At 32.5% G+C, this 19,640-nt stretch overlaps 1 protein-coding gene across 2 annotated transcripts in view; it reads right to left on the bottom strand.

Annotated features, from left to right (window-relative positions):
- Positions 1-12,112: 12,112 nt before the first annotated feature.
- LOC106123314 (uncharacterized) overlaps positions 12,113-19,640 on the bottom strand; it is a 31,793-nt gene continuing 24,265 nt past the window's right edge. Inside the window, exons 3-7 of one of the 2 annotated variants that reach the window (XM_013319567.1) lie at positions 18,135-18,252; positions 15,332-15,501; positions 13,717-13,788; positions 13,073-13,166; positions 12,113-12,789 (exon numbers count right to left, since the gene is read on the bottom strand). In XM_013319567.1, coding sequence (XP_013175021.1) covers positions 13,093-13,166; positions 13,717-13,788; positions 15,332-15,501; positions 18,135-18,252 — 434 coding nt within the window. In that variant the 3' untranslated portion in view covers positions 12,113-12,789; positions 13,073-13,092. Of the gene's footprint in view, positions 12,794-13,072; positions 13,167-13,716; positions 13,789-15,331; positions 15,502-18,134; positions 18,253-19,640 lie in introns of both variants that reach the window. The other variant, XM_013319566.1, reaches the window with a different exon arrangement.

Genomic DNA, 19,640 nt, shown 5'->3' on the forward strand with positions numbered 1-19,640 from the left:
ATATAAAATATATAAACGTATAAACAGCAGAAGGTCGTAAAATATAAAGTAACATGTTTTTATATCATAACAAAGAAGATTTTGTCAATTTCTGTCTAACAAAAAGCAATTTCATCGAAATTACTTCGAAATTGTAATTTGTATAACCTCGTTTTTATCGTCTTTGAATCACGCACCTCAATCTGTAACATGATTTTAATGTTAACAGATAAATGTAACTGTCTTAAAATTTTATTCAAATTACTTTAATTGTTACAAAGTTGTAATGTTAGTTTCAAATTAAATTAGTGACATAGCGGAAAATTAGTAAGTGTTTCTCAATTATTACGCCCTGGTGGAAAGTTCATTCAAAGACTTTTGATTATTTTCATCGTTGGTATATAATAACTATTTTATTTATACTACTCAAGAGAACATTGCGTTTTCAACATTTGTTTTGTTTTATATCGTAGGATAAGCTTTATAAGGCTAGGAAGGATAGGCAAACCTCTCTGTCATGCACCTTCAGCTGTGAGCTTCTGCAAGACTTCCAGAACATGGTCATTTGTTCCTTCGTGTTATTTGCCTGTGCTACCGAATACAAAGAAAAGGATTAAACTATCTTATCTAATGCAGAAATTTAAAAAAAATGCTCTATGTATTATATAAAGTTGCCGACTATTAGGATATATGTATTCGGCCAATTCAAATCTTTATTGCTTGATTTTTACTTTTGTATTTGGTCCTTCGATAGTTTATTCGCTTGTCAAAAGTTGTGAGTACGGAAAATTCAGTGAACATAAGTGATTTTAGCTAACAATGAAGAGAGTTGAGTGTAATTTCTTTACGACACAGTTTCTTTAAGTTATAACGAAGCAGCTCGAGGAAAATGCGACACACTACTTCTTGAAAGTAATCTCCCCTAATGGAATCCTCGTAAGTGCCAAAAAACTTTATGCTACGTTTATTTACTTCAGTTCGTTAGTGTTACGAAACTATTCATAAATTTTGTCTTTGTAAAAACAAATTGATATTAATGGCATAAATTCATGTAATTATTAAGTGACAACGAAAAATATTATATTTTTTTAAAAGTAAAATTACAATTTCTATCACCCGACTTTTGTATGTTTTTAAAACAATTTTCTTTTCGCTGTATTATTTTAAGTAAGATTCAATAATATAATATATAAAGGGCTATAACACTGACGTAAGCTCGTCCGGTGGCGGCACCGACTATTTTCGAGCCCATCGGGGACCCTTCATCGGGGCGAGTGAGACTGGTATTCGCTCACTGATTTCATCATTAAATAATAATTAAAAAATTGCATTCTGTAGTTGTATATTTTGTGATAAGCGAAATTTAAAGAATTGGCTCAAATTTCAGAAATCTTTGCTAAATTTGCTTCTTAATTTCCATTAACCTATCTATTCGACAGAGTTTGTTTTAGTGCCAAAACACTTTGCTAATACATTTTTTTAAATCCAAATTTATGAGTATGTTACACCGGTTAAAATACTTTTTAAAAGCGAATATAATTCAGCTACTTCTTTGTTTCGACAATGATAGTCTCGCGGCCTTATAAATACTGTTCAAGGTGAAAAACGCACTTTTTCGGAAAGTTCGTGTAAGTCACCAGCAAGCAAGTTAGTTAACTTATTGTTGGTTTCTCAGACTAAAATCTCTATAACCTTCTAAATATATTTGCCAAACAGATTTGCTTCTCAGAAACCCTTAGTTTAACACACATCGTTATTTGACCATTGATGTCAACGATAATTGTATTTATTTATTTTATTAATTTTAAAATACTAAGTTTAAGAACACTAAAGATTTGAAACAATAGAGCGTCTTTTCATATTCAAAACACGTTCCTTATCTGGGGATGACAAGGCAATACGAAAAGAATGACTCACTTACGTTACTATTCAAAATGAAAAGAGAACTGTTGACGCTCAGCTGTTTTTGGACAAAGCACTTTTCCTACAATAATATCATGAATATAAGATTTCTTTTACCGCATTGCGACGACTCAGTTATTCATCCACACCTGGTCACGGTATGGTAATGTGGGGTGCAGGCGACAAGCAATATATCTTACACGGTATAACTGCCATATTATAATAGTGTTCTAGTGTTCTACGTAAACAAATTGCTTAATACAAATTAACTAATTAAATTAGATTTTGAAATGCATTTTTAAATCTTCACAATCACTTCGACACAATTAAGAGTTGAAGATTTTCGCTGTGGACGCAGGACATAAAAAAAAATTGTTTTTAAATATAGAGAATGACTAATAAATGTTTATGGTTTAAATAGTAGTAATACTTTAATGACATTTTTATTAAAAAAATCTGTCACTGACTTTCTTTTAAAAAATAAAATCAAGTCAACATTTCGTAGTCGGTTGTGGTTGTTGGTAGATAAACATAGAGTAAGCCAAGTGGATTTACTAAATGCGAGATAAAGCTGGACTCAACACAAATTAGAGGTGACAGTGGCAGGCGATGCGGTAAGATTGTTAATTACTTAACCTTATTTGTAGTGCAGTGTCCTGAGCGATAATCATTTGATTGTAGCTAAAGACATCCAAAAGGAAAAGGAAAAATTTAATTGAATTCAAAACACAGATCCTTTATTTGAGATAATTATTGTTTTTTTATATCAAAAGGTGGCAAACGAGCGAGCGGCCACCTGAAATCGCTGAAATAGCGAAGTGACTGCTGCCCATAAACATACGCAATTGCATATACGTTGCCTACCTTTAATCGACGGAGGAGAGGATGCACAGAAAGAAAATATCTTCCCTTTCCATGCATCCTCTCATCCGTAAAGTCCACTTCCACTTCCTATCCTTTCCTTGTAAAGAAAAGGATGGGAAGGGAAAGAGGACTAAATTAAGCCTCCGGGACGCATTTTAGAAATATCAATCGTTTAAAGGTCGATCGAATGATTTTTTAACTCCGTTTCATATAAAGATTTCTTATTACGACTATTGATTTTGATCAACCACATTTAAATGCAAATAATATGATATTTTCGTTTGAAAATTGAAAATTCGTCTTAAGTAGAAAATGGCGGTATAAGGTAGTAAAAATCAAAGTGATAGTTTACGTTATTTAATTTACAGAATTTCTATTAATTAATTATATTGTAAGCGTCGGTGGCTCAGAGGTCAAGCATTTGACTTGCTATCTGCAGGTCCTGGGTTTGAATCCTGCCTTGTTCCAATGTGTTTTTCGATTTACATATGCCATTTATCCGACGTTCGTACGGTGAAGGAAAACATCGTGATTCAACCCGCACTTGGCCAGCGTGGTTGACTATGGCCTATTCACCCTTAACTTAGGGTAGGCTCCGAGCCCCTCGGTGGGGACGTATAGTGAGCTGATGATGATGGTGAATTATATTACAGCCGCGAGTAAGAACTGCACTTAGCTTCATAACGGAATCATAAAGTACATTACGTTAAAATTTAAAAAGCTCTCTCTGGGAGATTGGTAGGTATAACTTTTATGAAAGATACATTTTAATTTGTTTAAAAATATACTAGGGAATTTATTTTAAAATTGAAATATTTAGTTTTGTATAAAATTATAGAATTTAAAGAGCTACCTTACTACACTACTTATACATCCGTTGAAACCGTATGTGAACGTAGAAACTATGTTTATATTTTGTTGTTTGTGTTTGAAAATCTAAATATTTTAATCTTATTTAACAGATGTAGGTACAAACTTACATAAGGCACTTTAGATAAATCAAATAAACTTGATTTAAGCTCTACCACTCTTAATTAAAATCGTAAAACACATATTAATACTTTAGAAACTTTACCAGACCTGTTCTTAATTAATTACTAAGAAATCTGCTCCATCTAAGTCAACAAAAGCCAAGTATGAGTATGTGTTTTAGTTTGAAAATGGAAAAGACAAAGGTATAGTTGTAGAATCCATTTAAGAGCTTACTATATTTTGTGTTTTAATGTAAGTCAATTAACGTCCGCCTCCACTGTCGAAACATCTGCATAAAAACATATTAATATCTCTATTTTTAATTTATTTTTATACTCGTATAACCAGTGAGATTTAAGAAATACGTTGAGATGAGAATCTCTTAGAAATTTTTAATTCAATTATTTTGCTTCAACAACTGTCAAATCTTTACAAAAAGTTATCTTTTCTAAAAGATAATAAATATCATTTAGGTAACGTTCTCGTTCTGCGAATACTTCCCAAGAACGAAACGTAAGTCACGCGCCAGCTCGCCAAATTTATGGCTGTTTGAAATAGTTGCTTCTCAAATAAAATATAAAAACCGCTATTGAGCTAAGATTTTTCGTTAAAATAACTTGAATTGCATATATATGATAACCCTTATCCGTTTGGAAGTGCTCCCTCCATAAACTAAGTATGTTAATAAAATTAAATATTATCATGAAAATAAAACAACTTTAATAAGACTTAAATATCTTATAAAATATATAGTTAAAACAAATTAAATCTCATATATAATAGTTCATAAAATCCAATTATTAGTAAAAGTAACTATAGTCTAACCTATACCAAAATTCGATTATACTATTATCTTATTTTGAGGAAAATTTATGTTAAAACTAGCTGTCGCCCGCAACTTCGTCTCCGTGAAATTAAAAAAAACTTTATCAGTAACCTATGAGTTCTTATAGACAATATTCTAATCTGTGCCAAATGTCATCAAGATCAGTTGAATCATTCTGGAGATATCTTCAAACATACATCCATTCACCGAAACATTCGAATTTACTACATTAGTAAGGTGAACAAAACCGATAAGACCTGAATGATGGCTTGCGTTGAGTCAAAAATAGTCACAGTCTCTTTGAAGCAGAAATTTTCATTTAAACAATTACAAACAACAGCGTCGACTCATATGGTAATTAGCTTGGTCATTATTATATCTCCCAGCGGTGCTCGGGCGATGCACACACCAGATTAACTGATTGATGACTGCGGTAATAACATAACAGTATGACGTTTGTTACAATTATATTGTTTTTAATTAACTTTGTCAACAATAAATTGTAAAATCTCTAACATTGTCGCCCGAAAAACTTATTAAGTTGCTTATGTGTTCTTCCAGACTATGTTCTATATGTATACCAAATTTCATCGAGATCCTATAGCCGTTCTAAGGATACCTTCACCCATACATCTAAACATTCGTATCTAACTTCATGCTTATGTATATAGATGCGAATGTTTTAAGGTATCTGTAGAACGGCTCTACAGATCTCGATGAAATTTAGAATGGACGTAGAACTTAGTCTGGAAGAACACATAGAGTACGAATTAATGTTTTTATCCGCGGACGGAGTCGCGGGTGACAGCTAGTATGTATATTCATTTAATTGTTTATAATTAATTGTGTATTTTATAAAGCGACAGAAAGGCATCTAAAGTAAAATTTGTAATCGTATCCTATACAATAAATGTTATTAGATTCACTATAAGTAGCAAAACTGACTACAATATATAAGGTTTCGTAATATCGAACACCTAAAAATCTCTAGCTATATTTCCTTCATCTCATTGTAATGCTCCATAAATCGGATTACACGGGAGAAAATCTGAGCAGTAATAATACTTCAAATAGAATGCTATTTCATAAAGATTCGTTTTGTGATAACGTACTTTACGTTAAAAGATATTGCTGTGTTCCAAATGACATTGGGATCAATTCGTTATTGTTTTAAGCTTATACTTTTATTATGACCGAAACACGGTATTAAGTTTGACATAAAGTCTTAAATTTGCTTTGCCACTGTTCAAACAATTGCGTTAGTTAGTTAAATTAATTTTATTTTTGACTTATAAATAGAATTTAAAAGTTAGACGGTAATTAATTTCTATCAAAAGAAGTAATTTTCCAAAGTTAAATGAAACGTAAACAACAGCATTCAGATAAAGCAGCGGTCTTCAGGATTTAGTTGCAAAGAATAGGAAAGTCTCGGGGATTCTCAAATCGGCTTATACGAACAGAAATCTTAACAACCTTTGCACTTCAAACAAAAAGCAACTGAAACTTTTGTTCCAAATAGTGTATTACAATTATTTCATTCCATGAGATAAGCAATTATTTATATGATCCTATTCTATTATTAATATTCATAACTATAAGTCAGTTATACATTCAACTAAATTTTACTATTAATAAATAAACCAACAACCGATAATCTTCAAGAGCATCTAGGTTAGGTTAGGTTAGAATTGTTAGTCACGGCCGCGGACGAGAGCGAAAGCGTGCCCGTGGTCCCGTCCCGATGCGTAGGAGGAACAGAGAGGTTTAGTGGGTACGCCTCCGCTATGGAGGAGAATCAAACATAACTGCCTTATGCATACTCCGCGTACCCCCCCCCCGGGGCGTGGAGTATGGATAAATCATTCCTCTCTGGAAAAAAAAAGAATTGTTAGTCACAGAAAGACAGTTTAGTGTAGAAAGCAGGAAAGCAAAAAGCATGAGCATGTCTCCTCCAAAAAAGCTAACAACACATCTGTAATTCCTATAGTACTGCGGATGTGTATGGGTCGATGGTTATCTTGGTGTTCCTCGTGTTTCGTTTGCTCCTTTCTCTTATAGAGAAAAGTACTATAAAAATCTAGAGATGATATCTGACCTTTACCTGGACCTAAAAAAATTATGTTAAATTTTGTTGAATCCAACGTTAACATTAAGTAAGATAAATGATATATAATTGTTCAACGGCGTGAATATTCCAATCAATATTGTATCAAGGATTTATCAAATGACCCACCATTAGATACGTCGCTGTAATCATTTGTCTCCAGTCATTCTCCCAGTCCGTATATCTTGATCTAATGATGTGGAAGTGATATACAACGTCTCTTGATTCACCCCGTTCCTATAATTTATAAATTGTTTTAGCTTTGTTATACTACATTTATTTTATTATGTTTAACAAAGATAAATTGCACTTAGTATTATAAATATGAAAGTTTGGATGGTTGGATTTGTTACTATACTTCAAAACGACTTAACGAATCTTGATTAAATTTGGCACAGATGTAAAACATAGGATACTTATTAAGTTTTCTTTCCGGGCGGACAAAGTAGCGGGCAAAATATATGTTTTATAAATGTGAAAAAAGAATTAAGGAGAAAAAAACAACAAAAAATCACTAAAGGAGACCGTAGATATTGCGAAATTCTAAGGGACTGTTTTAATTACTTTCAAACGATTTTGAGTGTGACATTTAACGTCATATCTCAATAGCCAAAAACAGAAATTGAATAATATGTGTTTCAAACTACTATCATCGATTAATTTTTAGTTTACTGCAAACCAATTTAGATGTGTAACAAATGTACAAAATGGAATAACAACGTTAAAAATAACCGTAACTGAAATTGGAACAAAAGATCAAAATTCACCGGACCATGTTACGGTTCCAAGTTGATAAATTTTAGAGAGAGATATAAATCCATTAAAGCCATGTCCAGAGTGTATGATGAATGTGCAGAGCTTGCAAATTTAGTCTCGCATGTGTTGCCTACATTATGAGGACTAACGGCTACGTTTATTGCAAAATCCATATCAACATTTTGTAGTCCCTTTTTTCAAATATTTTCTGACGACGTTCTTTTTTCAACGATCACGAACGAAATACGGCTTGTATTTTTGAATTTCGAAAGAAATTATTGTGAAGTTTTATACAATTAAAGCTTCATGTCAAAAAATACACGATATAATAAAAATAGAGACGTAAGTTTAATACTGGTTCTTAAGGAAAGTTAGGATTGAAAATAAATTACTGCGAACCCTCGATTTACAACACAAAATATGTTCTCTCTTTTGTGTTAGTTTCCATCGGTTAGATTTGATAAGTTCAGGTCAATCGTTTCTTATATAAAGATATAAGTAAATAAGTAATTGATGAACGTAGTATGAAAAATTTTACATACTCTTAAAACGTATTTGAAGGCAAGCTGTCTAACATATCCATACATGGGAATATATGGTTAATAGCATTTAAACTGGAGGGTTTCCTTCCTTTACTTTTTCTTTACAGTTCATTACTCAATTTGGCCGGGTTATACTTTGGGCCCCTGTTCAAGTTTACACGTCACGTCGTGCTGTCAAAATTCTCATACGCTTTGATCGTGTTATTACGTGCGTCGTGCAAAACAAATGAGACGTCTCGACAAAGATAAGAATTGCTTTTGTGCTAGATGGATTACTTTTGCTGATACAGATACGGTAAACATTTTATCCCATATTGGTGTATAGTGATAAAATACATAAGTAGTAAAATTTTAACATAAAACATGGGGTGATTCCTAATTACTCTTATATTTGTGATTTTATCCTGTAATTCTAAGGATTCATTATTAAAATGAAAGTAAATAAATTTGATTTTCCCTTTTAATTATTTTAACTACTTATTTAGCTATCTTTTTAAATTATATTAATAACGTATAAACTATTGAAGTTACAAATTATCTACATTTATTTTCAGGACCACTTGTATCGTAACATTTCTAGAACATAAGTATCCGTGTTCAGGTGTGTGCGTAAGCTTGACTCACGTAGAAGTGGCCACCTTGCACGGAATGACAAATAGAGGGACGTATCACGACGAGAAATGAAATATAACCATTCATAAACTAGTTTCCTTATATTGACTGTGAGTTATGAAGATACTATTTGAGATTTGAGCAATAAATGAAATCAGATTTTTATCTTTCAACTCATAACAGATTTATCATTTGTTTAATATTTTATATAGTCGATACAGTGAGCCTCTTCTCTTGTTAAAGTAAAAGTTTACAAATTTTTTAATTTACTAAAAAGTTTTCATTTAGTAAACACCTGGTAGGCAAGCCACCTTGGTATAAATTATAAAGATAAATATCTATGCGCGATGGTATTGCCGCGGCCATCAATCAGTTTATCTCGGCCGCGCATCGCCGCAAGTGCTCTCACGAGAGTGATAATATTAACGATGCTCATTACCATGCGAGCCGGGGCCATTATTGTAATTGCCATAATCAAATTTCTCTTGTTCAACGGAAAATTGTTTGTCATACCTAATATGGTTACTCGCCTGAGTGTGTTACCAAACTTCTGCAATTCCAAACTTCCACAGCAATCAATAGACCTATACTGCATACACATCAAATTAAACAAATGTGTTTTTCTGTTATTTCTATCATTTCTGCTTATTTTTACTTTTTAATCAACTCTTTATACTTTTGTTTTGTTTGTTAAAGTATATTTTTTTTATATTATATAGATTAAGAAGGTACCATTGATACTGTTTATGTGACACAGAAGACCGGGACTTCCAATCACAAGCCCGTTATGGATGCTTAAATAGAAGTCCTGGCACAAATATTAGTACGTACCATTTTTGTTTAAGCAATAAATCATTTTTCATTTTTTTGTCAGTCAGATTATATTATTTCTGCATACTCTTGAATGATATAAGAGAAGATCAAAGTAAGCAGGTGAGTGACGTCAGCACATAGGCCCGCGTACAGAATTACAAGTGGAAGGTCGTAACACGTTTGGAGGTGAAATATTCTCATTCATAAAGTAGTTGTGCGATATTGGCTCTGAGTTATGACGGAGCTGTTAGAGTAATGGAGACGTCATAGAACTGTTTTATCATATTAAATTAAACATACAAAATTTCGAATAAGACCTAATAGAATAAGAGATTCACAGGTTCTATAATACATTGATAGCATGATAGAGCATGCAAACCGACATATATTGCTTCTATTTATTATATGCCACAACCTCATTGGAGAAGGGCATGAAGTATTCATCGTCCAGCTTATTTCTTACAGACGCTATGGGCGGCGGTCACTTTGCTGTTTTACAGATAACTTTTGGAATATCCCTCGAGTGCAACCTTAAAAACATTGACTATTGCAATATAAAGATTGCGAAGAAGTGTTAAAATTTAGTTCAAGTATGATTATTAGTCTATTTTATAATTATATCTTTACCGATGACTCCTACGTATATGGGTGAAACTGCCAACGAATCTGTTTTAAAAATGATTACCACAATGGGTTACTTTCTTTTAAACTGCTCTACAATAAAGTTTCACTTCGGACACTTTACATAGGACCTGACAAAGGAGTTTTAATACTTTTCAGTTATGTCACATAGAAAAGAAAGAAATCATTTATACTTTTTAAAACATTCCCCACGGTGGCCGGTCTATAATATTATAAATACAAAGATCTTCGGTGGCCGGTATGTCCAAGGAGTTTTAATACTTTTCAATTATGTCACATAGAAAAGAAAGAAATCATTTATACTTTTTAGATATGTCAAAATTTTTATTATATAGTTGTCTTTTCTGTTCATATTCAACAATATAAATTTCTTTGAAAAAGTGAATTTTTTTTTTACTTTTCTATGTGACATAATTGAAAAGTATCGAAACTCCTTGGACAGGTCCCACGGCAATGTACGTAGTTGTACAGCTCAGGTGTTTATTGGTGAATATGCACGGAATTTGACATAGTAAATTCAAATTCAACCTCCGATTATGGTCATAAACCATTACTTAGTATAACAAGCTAAGTCAAAGTGATTTCTATAAATAAACTTTCGCTATGTTTAAGTTAAAATCATCGTAACTTACCATAAGTCAGCCTGTAACTGCTGAAATGATGTGGATGGATTTCCTTACTTTCTTGTTTCTAACGCGGATGAAGTTTTTTATGGAAAACATTTTTTCATCAACAAACATAGTAATTATTTTTAATTTAACCATTTTATTTCTACCAATAAACCATCAGATAAGCCACTTCATCTATACATATTATATATCAGTGATATTTTTGTATTAAATTTTAATTTTTCCCTATTACTGTATTTTTTTTATTCTGACAGATAGTTGTTATAGTATTAGCAAAGCGTCGATCTGACGGCACATCGTATTGACTCTAACTTCTCGGCAATGGTACAGGTAACGATAGCGATTTATTTCGTATACCGGCGGTCAGAGGTGGCGTGCTCAATAATTTAGTTGGGTAATTCGTCCAGGGAACGGAGCCGGCGCATCTATTATTCAACGATAAGTCCGAAACTCACGGGAACTACCTAATGCATCCGAAAATGTTTTCTAATTTCTATACGTTACGGCATTTATTTGATTGACTGTGGTATCCACAGACCGCGGTCATTATGCTGAATAGTTTATTTTTATACATCCCACAAAAAATATACTGCGCCAGCAGTATTACTATTTATAATAAAATGGATCTAGCGTTATGTCTGTACATATATAAACTGTCGTCTAACAGAATAGTAAGCAATAATTGCAAAAAAAAAGTCCGACGAACAAAATTCCGGGACATAATATATCGCGAATACATAAAGTCCCTTCAAGCAAAACTGTCTTAAATCGGACAAATTGCTTATGTAGTTACAGTGTGTTCTTAGGATTTTTAGTAATCAGTTTAAAAAAAACTTATGGATCGAGGTTCAATTCAATAAAAGACGAAGTACACAACGTCCGTTTTTATTAATGTTAAGAATTTTTCACAATAAAGTCTTTATTGGATCGTATCCATAAACTGCGGTATGCACAGCAAATGCGCTATTAATTTTCCTTTACACGAAAGAAATCTTACAGTACATACAAATTCCATACAAATATTTACATGAGCCCTTATTCGTGAATAGGTATGCTTTATTTTTTAACTATATGCTCCAAGCGTTATTATATAACATTAAAAAGAAAATTACACAGCGAATGATGCGACAATTTAATTTTATAGAATAAGGGCAATTCCTAAATTTAGATTTACATAATATTGTCAATAAATTCATATAGAACCGTGACGCGTAACTTAAAACAAAAGAAAATGCGATACCCTGTTAATATAGGGAGCATCCCTCTTTAAAATATAAAAGAAGTTTCTAGATTTTGTACACATAAGTATAATGCCGATAATGAATTTAAATATGATTTAATTACGTGAAAAGCTATTGCATGAAATTTGTTTTAAAAACATTTATTTAATAATTCTAATATTTATTTAACGAAATGTTTTAAACATAATTTCAATTAATTTATTTGTTTGGCGACAATATATAATTATATAATATTTTCAAAGAACTATGTTTTAAAAACAATTTAGCAACAGTGCTATATTACGGATACGATTAAAATAATTATATTAATAATCTAATTAACACATCAATGTTATCTAAAAATAATCAACCTTAGGCCAAAAAATTGCAAATTTCTATTCCATCGACTTGCCTGTACACAATAAATATAAGGGACGATATTTACAACATTATACCTACCGTTTATTTGACGTTAAGAAAAATATTCTGAAATATGAAAATTCATATAATAGAGCTGTACATTTATATATCTATGTATAATTCAGTATTTTAACACGCAATTATTGTTTCTCGAATTAGATAGTACACATAAAGCCGAATCTACTATAACGCTAGCAACACACAGCTGCAAAAGAGAAACGGAGGCGAAGCGATAATGAAAATTTCACCGATTTTATGCCTGTACGTGAACTGTTTATGCATACAGGCCTACTACACCAATACACATCTAACATTAAGCTACGTTTTCGCTTCGTTATTATATCTTTATCGCTTTGATTTTGATTCGCTTTCGCGGCTGTGTGCTACAGGCGTTTTAGACTAGCTGTCACCGTTATCGGGTGTGGGATGGTGCGAGCTTTGGGCGTTATGACTAGAACAGCTGCGGTGCCACTTGCTACGTCACTCAGTGCGCTCGATGTTTCGCGTGCTGTCTGAAACAATATTGATAGTTAGAGTACATATATATATCATTATATGAATAAAAGTTATTTCAAAATGTATGGCAAAGTATTTGAAACGAAAATATTAGTATCGTAAGACGAGAAAACAATTCTTTTATTTTACTCCTCATTAGTCCTAGAATATATAAAGTCTGGAAAAGCAATTCAGTATTATCATATTGCTAATCTAAATTAATATAGATGATTACTTATTGTGACCACACCGTTATTTAACAAAAAGTTATTTAATTATTTAAAAGTAACACTTACCTTGTACAATGAGTGACTGTTCACTTAACAGAGAGTATTGACTGCGCCAATGCTGGCAGCAACACCAACGTCATCGCTGTGTACGTACTCGTTCCTGGAAGATGTATTTTGTTCATTAGTTACAGGTATTTAGATGCTACGCGGATACGGCGTAGAGGTATAAAACGTTTTACGTATGGCGTATTGATTGAATGGAAATCTAAGTATTACTACTTTAGGTGTATTAAAAGCTTATATCAACATCGAATTTCTGAAACGATGTTACCTTAGCAACTGTAACATTTTCGATTGAGTAATTATTTTTTATAATCCGATTATTTTATATGAAGTTTACATACAAATAAACCATTTCCACGAATAGCCAGTGTGTCAGCGTAGCACAATCATATTCTACGAACTGCTACGGTTGTAACGTGCTACAATATTTTCTTTAACTGTTATTAAAATGTGTCGCTAATATCGTTAAAATGATTAATTTAAATGTTATTCTAATACAACTATGTTAGTGGTGAAACTTCAACGTATGCATATTTTAACTAGAATTTATGTTAATCTTTGTGGAAATTAATTTATTAAAAATTGATTAAAGTTTTAATAATGTAAGTCGTATACTTTTGTGAAACATATCACATAATTTATCTTACCTTTTGATCCTACAGCCGCTGCTAGTTGCATGTCGGCAGCTGTCGGCATCTCTGGAGTAGTACTGATTGGCCCTGATGACAATCAAATAAATGATTGGTTACACAATACATAAGAAATTAAATAAGATATTTATGGTCGTGAATTATGTGTGTGAATATTTATCTTAGAACATATCATTTGGAGTCCAAAATGAGATATAAATTTAAAGCAGTAACCGTCCGGATCAAATAGATATTTTCGTATTCTTTTTTTTGTGATTATGCTCCGTATTAAAATAACAAAAGGCTGCTTGCAAAAGACTATTTCAATTTTTCATCGTCTAATAAAACGCTATCCGCATTATGAATCTTCTGACATTAAGAATTAGCGTGAATTATTTTTCAGTTGAAATTCCGCTCGACTTGGCTCCCTGTTGACTTTTCATTAAGACTAGGAGCGGTCGCTTTGAAAAAGTGTTTGTGTTTTCCCTTACCCACTAATTTTCTATTAGAGGATTTTTTTGCTCGCATAAAATGAAGTTAACGGAGCATAAAATTATTCACGGGGAATGCTGCAGGAAATGTTTCATCTCGCTCCTCCTGTTTAGATAGCTGTGTACACGGACTTCCCGTTGATAAAAAGCTTAAAAGGCCTTCGCAAATTATTCTGCAAAATTGTTATTTTCGAGCCTTCGGGAAAGAAAAAAAAATCTACATTTCGCACGCCTTATTCTTTTTCGCGGGTTTAATGACGCCATTTGACTTATAAAGCGGTTAAATTGCTTGTTTTAAATAAATAAACAGCTTTCTGTTTATGTCGTCGGGGCTTTATCCTTCCAGCGCTCTAACAAATTCCGCGCCATTAAAAAGAGCACAAAATTATGTTAACAAAGTCGCAACAATTGTTTCTCTGGAAAATTTTACACAAATACTAAAGTAATTCAATGCATTCCCGTATTTAAACGAGGAAATTAAAATTATATATTTGCATATTTCAGAGATGTTTATCGTTATTTTAAAATTATAATTTGCAAGTGGAGAGAAAATATAAACAAGCATTTCATTAAAATTGTATCCAACTACTCACTTCTTCCACCTTTTGTATATTTTTAATAGTCTTTATATTATGATATTATTTATTTCAACCATTTCACCATTACGTACGGAAAAGGTAAATAATTATATCTATCGATGTAAACTAGCAGATGGTTAAAAGAATCAGACAAAATATTCAATTCAATAATAGTTAAAAGAATGTGAGCTTCTTTATAATTTAAAATGCGATATTAATAATTGCGATATCCTCAAAACCACATTGACCAACCTAGCATAACAAATGAACACGATTAATTAATTAGATTTATAAACGATACTTTATGATTTAAATCAATTAATAACTGATATAGCGAAACAAGATAAATAGCTGTCGCCCGCGACTTCGTCCGCGCGGAATTAAAAACAAACCTAATAAGTAGCCAATGTTCTTCCAGACCATTAGTGCAGCCGTTTCCGAGATACCTTCAAACAAACATCCATCCATTCATCTACATATTCATTTAAAATATTAGTAAGATTATTGCTAGGTATTATAAGTAAATGGAAACATTTTATACATAAATATAATACATCTTCTTACCTGGATAATAAATGGCTTCTTTTCTTACAGCATATTTAGCTAAGGGTATTCTCAAAGTACAGATGAACTCAGCTGGAGAGGGCAAATCTGCATCAAGTAAAGTCACAGAAGCCACTGTCGAGTATCTGCCATTCACCAGTTTGAGGTCATGGGACACGCCATCCAGTCGCCTTAAAAATATATATTTTGATAAGCATAATTGTACAGATAAAGAGATAAAGCGTCGGTGGCTCAGTGGTCAAGCACTTGACTTGCAATCTGCAGGTCCTGGGTTCGAATTCCGCCATGTACCAATGTGTTTTTCGATTTTCGATTTACATATGTACATTTATCCGACGTTCTTACGGTGAAGGAAAACATCGTGATGCAACCTGCACATATCTGAGAAGAAATTCAAAGATATGTGTGAAGTCAACCAACCCGCAATTGGCCAGCATGGTTGACTATGACCTAATCACCCTTAACTTAAGGTAGGCTCCGAGCCCCTCGATGGGGACGTATAGTGAGCTGATTATGATGAGTTGTACAGATAATTTTAAAATAGTTTTGCGGGATTTAAATAAAGCAAACAAAGACTGTATTGTGGTATGTTTAATTCATATTAAATGTCCTTTGAAAGTTTTTTTTTATGTATATAATGCTTAAATCAAACATATACAATGTATCGGTGATTTAATATGTATATAATAATAAATAAAAATAATTTTATTTTTATATCAACTTCAAAAATTATATACGATGGAATTTCCTTTAAAAGCATACTTTTAAATAAGAAACTCAATGTAAGGTGCACCAGGTGGTAGCTTTAAATCGGATTTAATCTTGAGCTGTAGAAATGTTGCCAAATATTCTTTAAGCTTCGAGAAATATATAGACGATGTAAAATCTGTACCCTACACTAATATATCTTAGAGAATACGCCAATTCTTCGATAAACAAAAGTTGTTAATAAAACAAGACAAAAATATATCATGATATAAATTTTATAGTACAGTTTACATTTTATTTAACATTTTACATTAAGATGCAAATATGTAATACTGATAGACATAAGTGACTGCCAAGTCTCAGATGAATATATCAAAGATTTAACAAAGTAGAAAAGATTTAACAAAGCTGACCCCAAAAACATATGGAATACAAGCTAGAGAGAGAGAGAGAGAGCGATAAAGAGAGACAGAGAGAGATATAGTTTATTTCATATGAACTGTTATACCATAGCTATTATTCCATTGTCAAAATAATCAACAAAGTAGGTAAAATAAACGATGGTACAATCACATACGCCCTCGAAGATATGATGATATGAATTCGACCAATATTTCTAAATATGCGTCATAGTCCTACGCAAACCATATGCTTGTTCGGCTGGTAGTAAATGAAACGGGCTGAAAATAGGCTGAATATTACCTTTAAGGTGAACTTTGATATTTTGTGCCTTAAAACGTCTTTACCCTATGATATTTAATGTGAGTAGATTTTCATATATCATCCTTTGGCTACTTGGTATAATTTACGAAAGGTTTTTTTTTTTAATATTTAAGAAATAGGTATAAGTTACAAAGTACTTCACCAATAAATAGAAATTATGCGGGAGTTCTCTATATTTTTTTAATTAAAATAAATTCTAATATTTTAATATGTAACTATTTATTTTTATGACATAAAGATAAACATTTCTATGTAAACATTTCTTCAAAAATAAACTAAAAACTATAAAACATATTTCAATTGAGCAATGTCTCCCGAGGCTCAGGTATAAGTCGTATGTGTGTAACCGTTTTCTTCTTTTCTTAAAACAAATATCGTTGTAAAGTGGGAAACTTAACAACAAAGAAACGTGTACCGCGAAATATATATATGACAATATATTCAAGCGTACGTATTAACATGAAATAAGTGCTCGGAGAAAACAATGAAAATTTTTCTGTCTTTCTCTTGAGTACATACACTTGTTCGTCTTATGTTCTTTGAAAATAAATGCACGAAGGAACAGAAATTAAAAAAATGACGATAGACGAATTATCTATAATAATAATGGTGATAGTAATTAATAAATTCAAATATTTCCTTGCATTTGAGAGTAACTTTAATTTTAACGCCTATAGAGAAAACTTCCAAGACTAGAACTTCGACGAAATGTAGTACATGTATCAGCCTTATAGTCCAAAGTGTATAGACCTGATAATAACTTTCGACATGTCACATGCTTTTTAAGTTACATTCTTATAAATGTTGTCCATTCAACTAGGGAAATCTCTAATCGAATGAAATTTTTTTTCAGGTTCTTGTAAGTCAGCTTTTCCTCAATAATATAAATCTACTGTAGCATATGGCCAACCTTATTGTAAAGTTGTATTTGCATCAATGTAGTGGCTACTTACGTAATCAACGCAATAAAGTAAGTAAGATCACGCGAGCAAACGGCGCGATGTAGGCCGGCCGCGATAACCTGCAATTGCCCTAAGCCAATTGCTGTGTGGAGCACACGTCTTCGATTTTATATGACCTCGACACGTTACGATACTCTATCGACTTTTATATTTCAATCAAATCTAACTTTATTCCTTTTATATATTTAGATAGAAATTATCTAGCTATTTCATTACAACTATTTTATTTTTAAAGGCAATATCTCTCAATCTATTATCTATCCTTTCGACTTAAACGCTGGTTAATAAACGATTCAACTGAATATAACAACAGTCGTTTGTTTATTTAGCAAAAATACAACAACAGTGAAAATTAATGTTCATAAAAAATCTGATATGATGGTGACATATGTACATATAAAAACGCTTACCTCTCTGGCGTGGCGAGCGTGAGGTTGGGTGCCGGAAAGGCGCCGTCCGCAGCGCATATGACGTTGACAGTATCGTCGTCAGTCTTGTTCTGGATGAGGCGGAAGTTTGTCTCCGGCACTGGAACATGATACTTATAAGAACATTCCGCTAAGGCAGGTGAGGTTAATGAACTGTAACGATCTCTGCGCGTGCCAAGACACCCTGCCCTCGCTTATTAAGTTTCTCAACGCTTTTTTTTCGTTACATAAAAACGAACGGACTTTCCAATTAAATTCTTTTTTAATTTCTTATTATACTTCCAATATTAGAATACTTTTTAATTTATCTTATCTTAATAATATTATAAATGGAAATGTTTGGATGTATGTATGGATAGATAGATGTATGGTTTAGAGTTCAACAGTGGTAGAGCCCGCTTTAACATCTTCGCACGAATCGGCCCGGCTCGCCCGGTGAAATACCACGACCACACAGAAGACAGGCGTGAAGCAATTCCGCGTTTTGTCTGATGAGTGTGCGTCCCGGAGGCCTAATTTAGTCCACTTTCCCTTCGCACCCTTTTTCTTATAAGGAAAGGATGGGAAGTAGAAATGGACTTTCCGGATGAGAGGATGCATGGAAAGGGAAGATATTTTCTTTCTGTGCATCCTCTCCTCCGTCGATTTAAGGTAGGCAACGCATATGCAAATGCGTATGTCTATGGGCAACGGTCACTTCGCTATTTTAGCGATTTCAGGTGGCCGCTCGCTCGTTTGCAACCTTTTGATATAAAAAAAACTCCAGAACAGCTGCATGGATCTCGCTGAAATTTGGCATAGTCTAGAAGAACATGTAGGCTACTAATTATGTTATTTTCTTAATCAAGCGCGGACGGCGTCGCGGACAGCTATGTTACCTATAGAATCATAATTATAAGTACGAAACCACTTTAACCGTAAGTTTATCCACAATATTTTATAATTTCTTAGTGATTTTCATTATTATTTATGGGGAATAGTAAAGGTAAGGAACGGATTATTTATTGCACAAATATTCCATACATTTTAAATCAAACATGCGAAACGCTACGTAAATGTTCAGATTATTGAGCTATGCGACATCAATTTATAGAATACAAGCAATTATGCATCTAACTCGCAGGCAATAAAGTGTAATTTCAATAAGCGCAGCGGTAATCTGTTTAAATTATATAAATGATAGATTTATGTCATGGTTAGTATTAATCAAATTATAGAGACACGAATAGTTGTATGAGAATGTACTAAGTAATGTAGATTTTCTGTGCAAATTTATTTGAAAAAACTGTTAATTATTTTGATGATTATCGAAATAATTATGTATTGTCATCGCGCCTAAGGTTTTGTAAAACTTATCAATGGATTGAATATATTCAAATCTTATTAACGGATGGATGTTTGTTTGAAGGTATCTCCGGAACAGCTCAACTGATCTTGATGAAATTTGGCACAGTAGTAGAACGTCCGGAGGAAGAAATAGGCTACTTA

This window comes from Papilio xuthus, unplaced genomic scaffold, assembly GCF_000836235.2.
Source record: "Papilio xuthus unplaced genomic scaffold, Pxut_1.1 DF826115.1, whole genome shotgun sequence".
Taxonomy (NCBI): domain Eukaryota; kingdom Metazoa; phylum Arthropoda; class Insecta; order Lepidoptera; family Papilionidae; genus Papilio; species Papilio xuthus.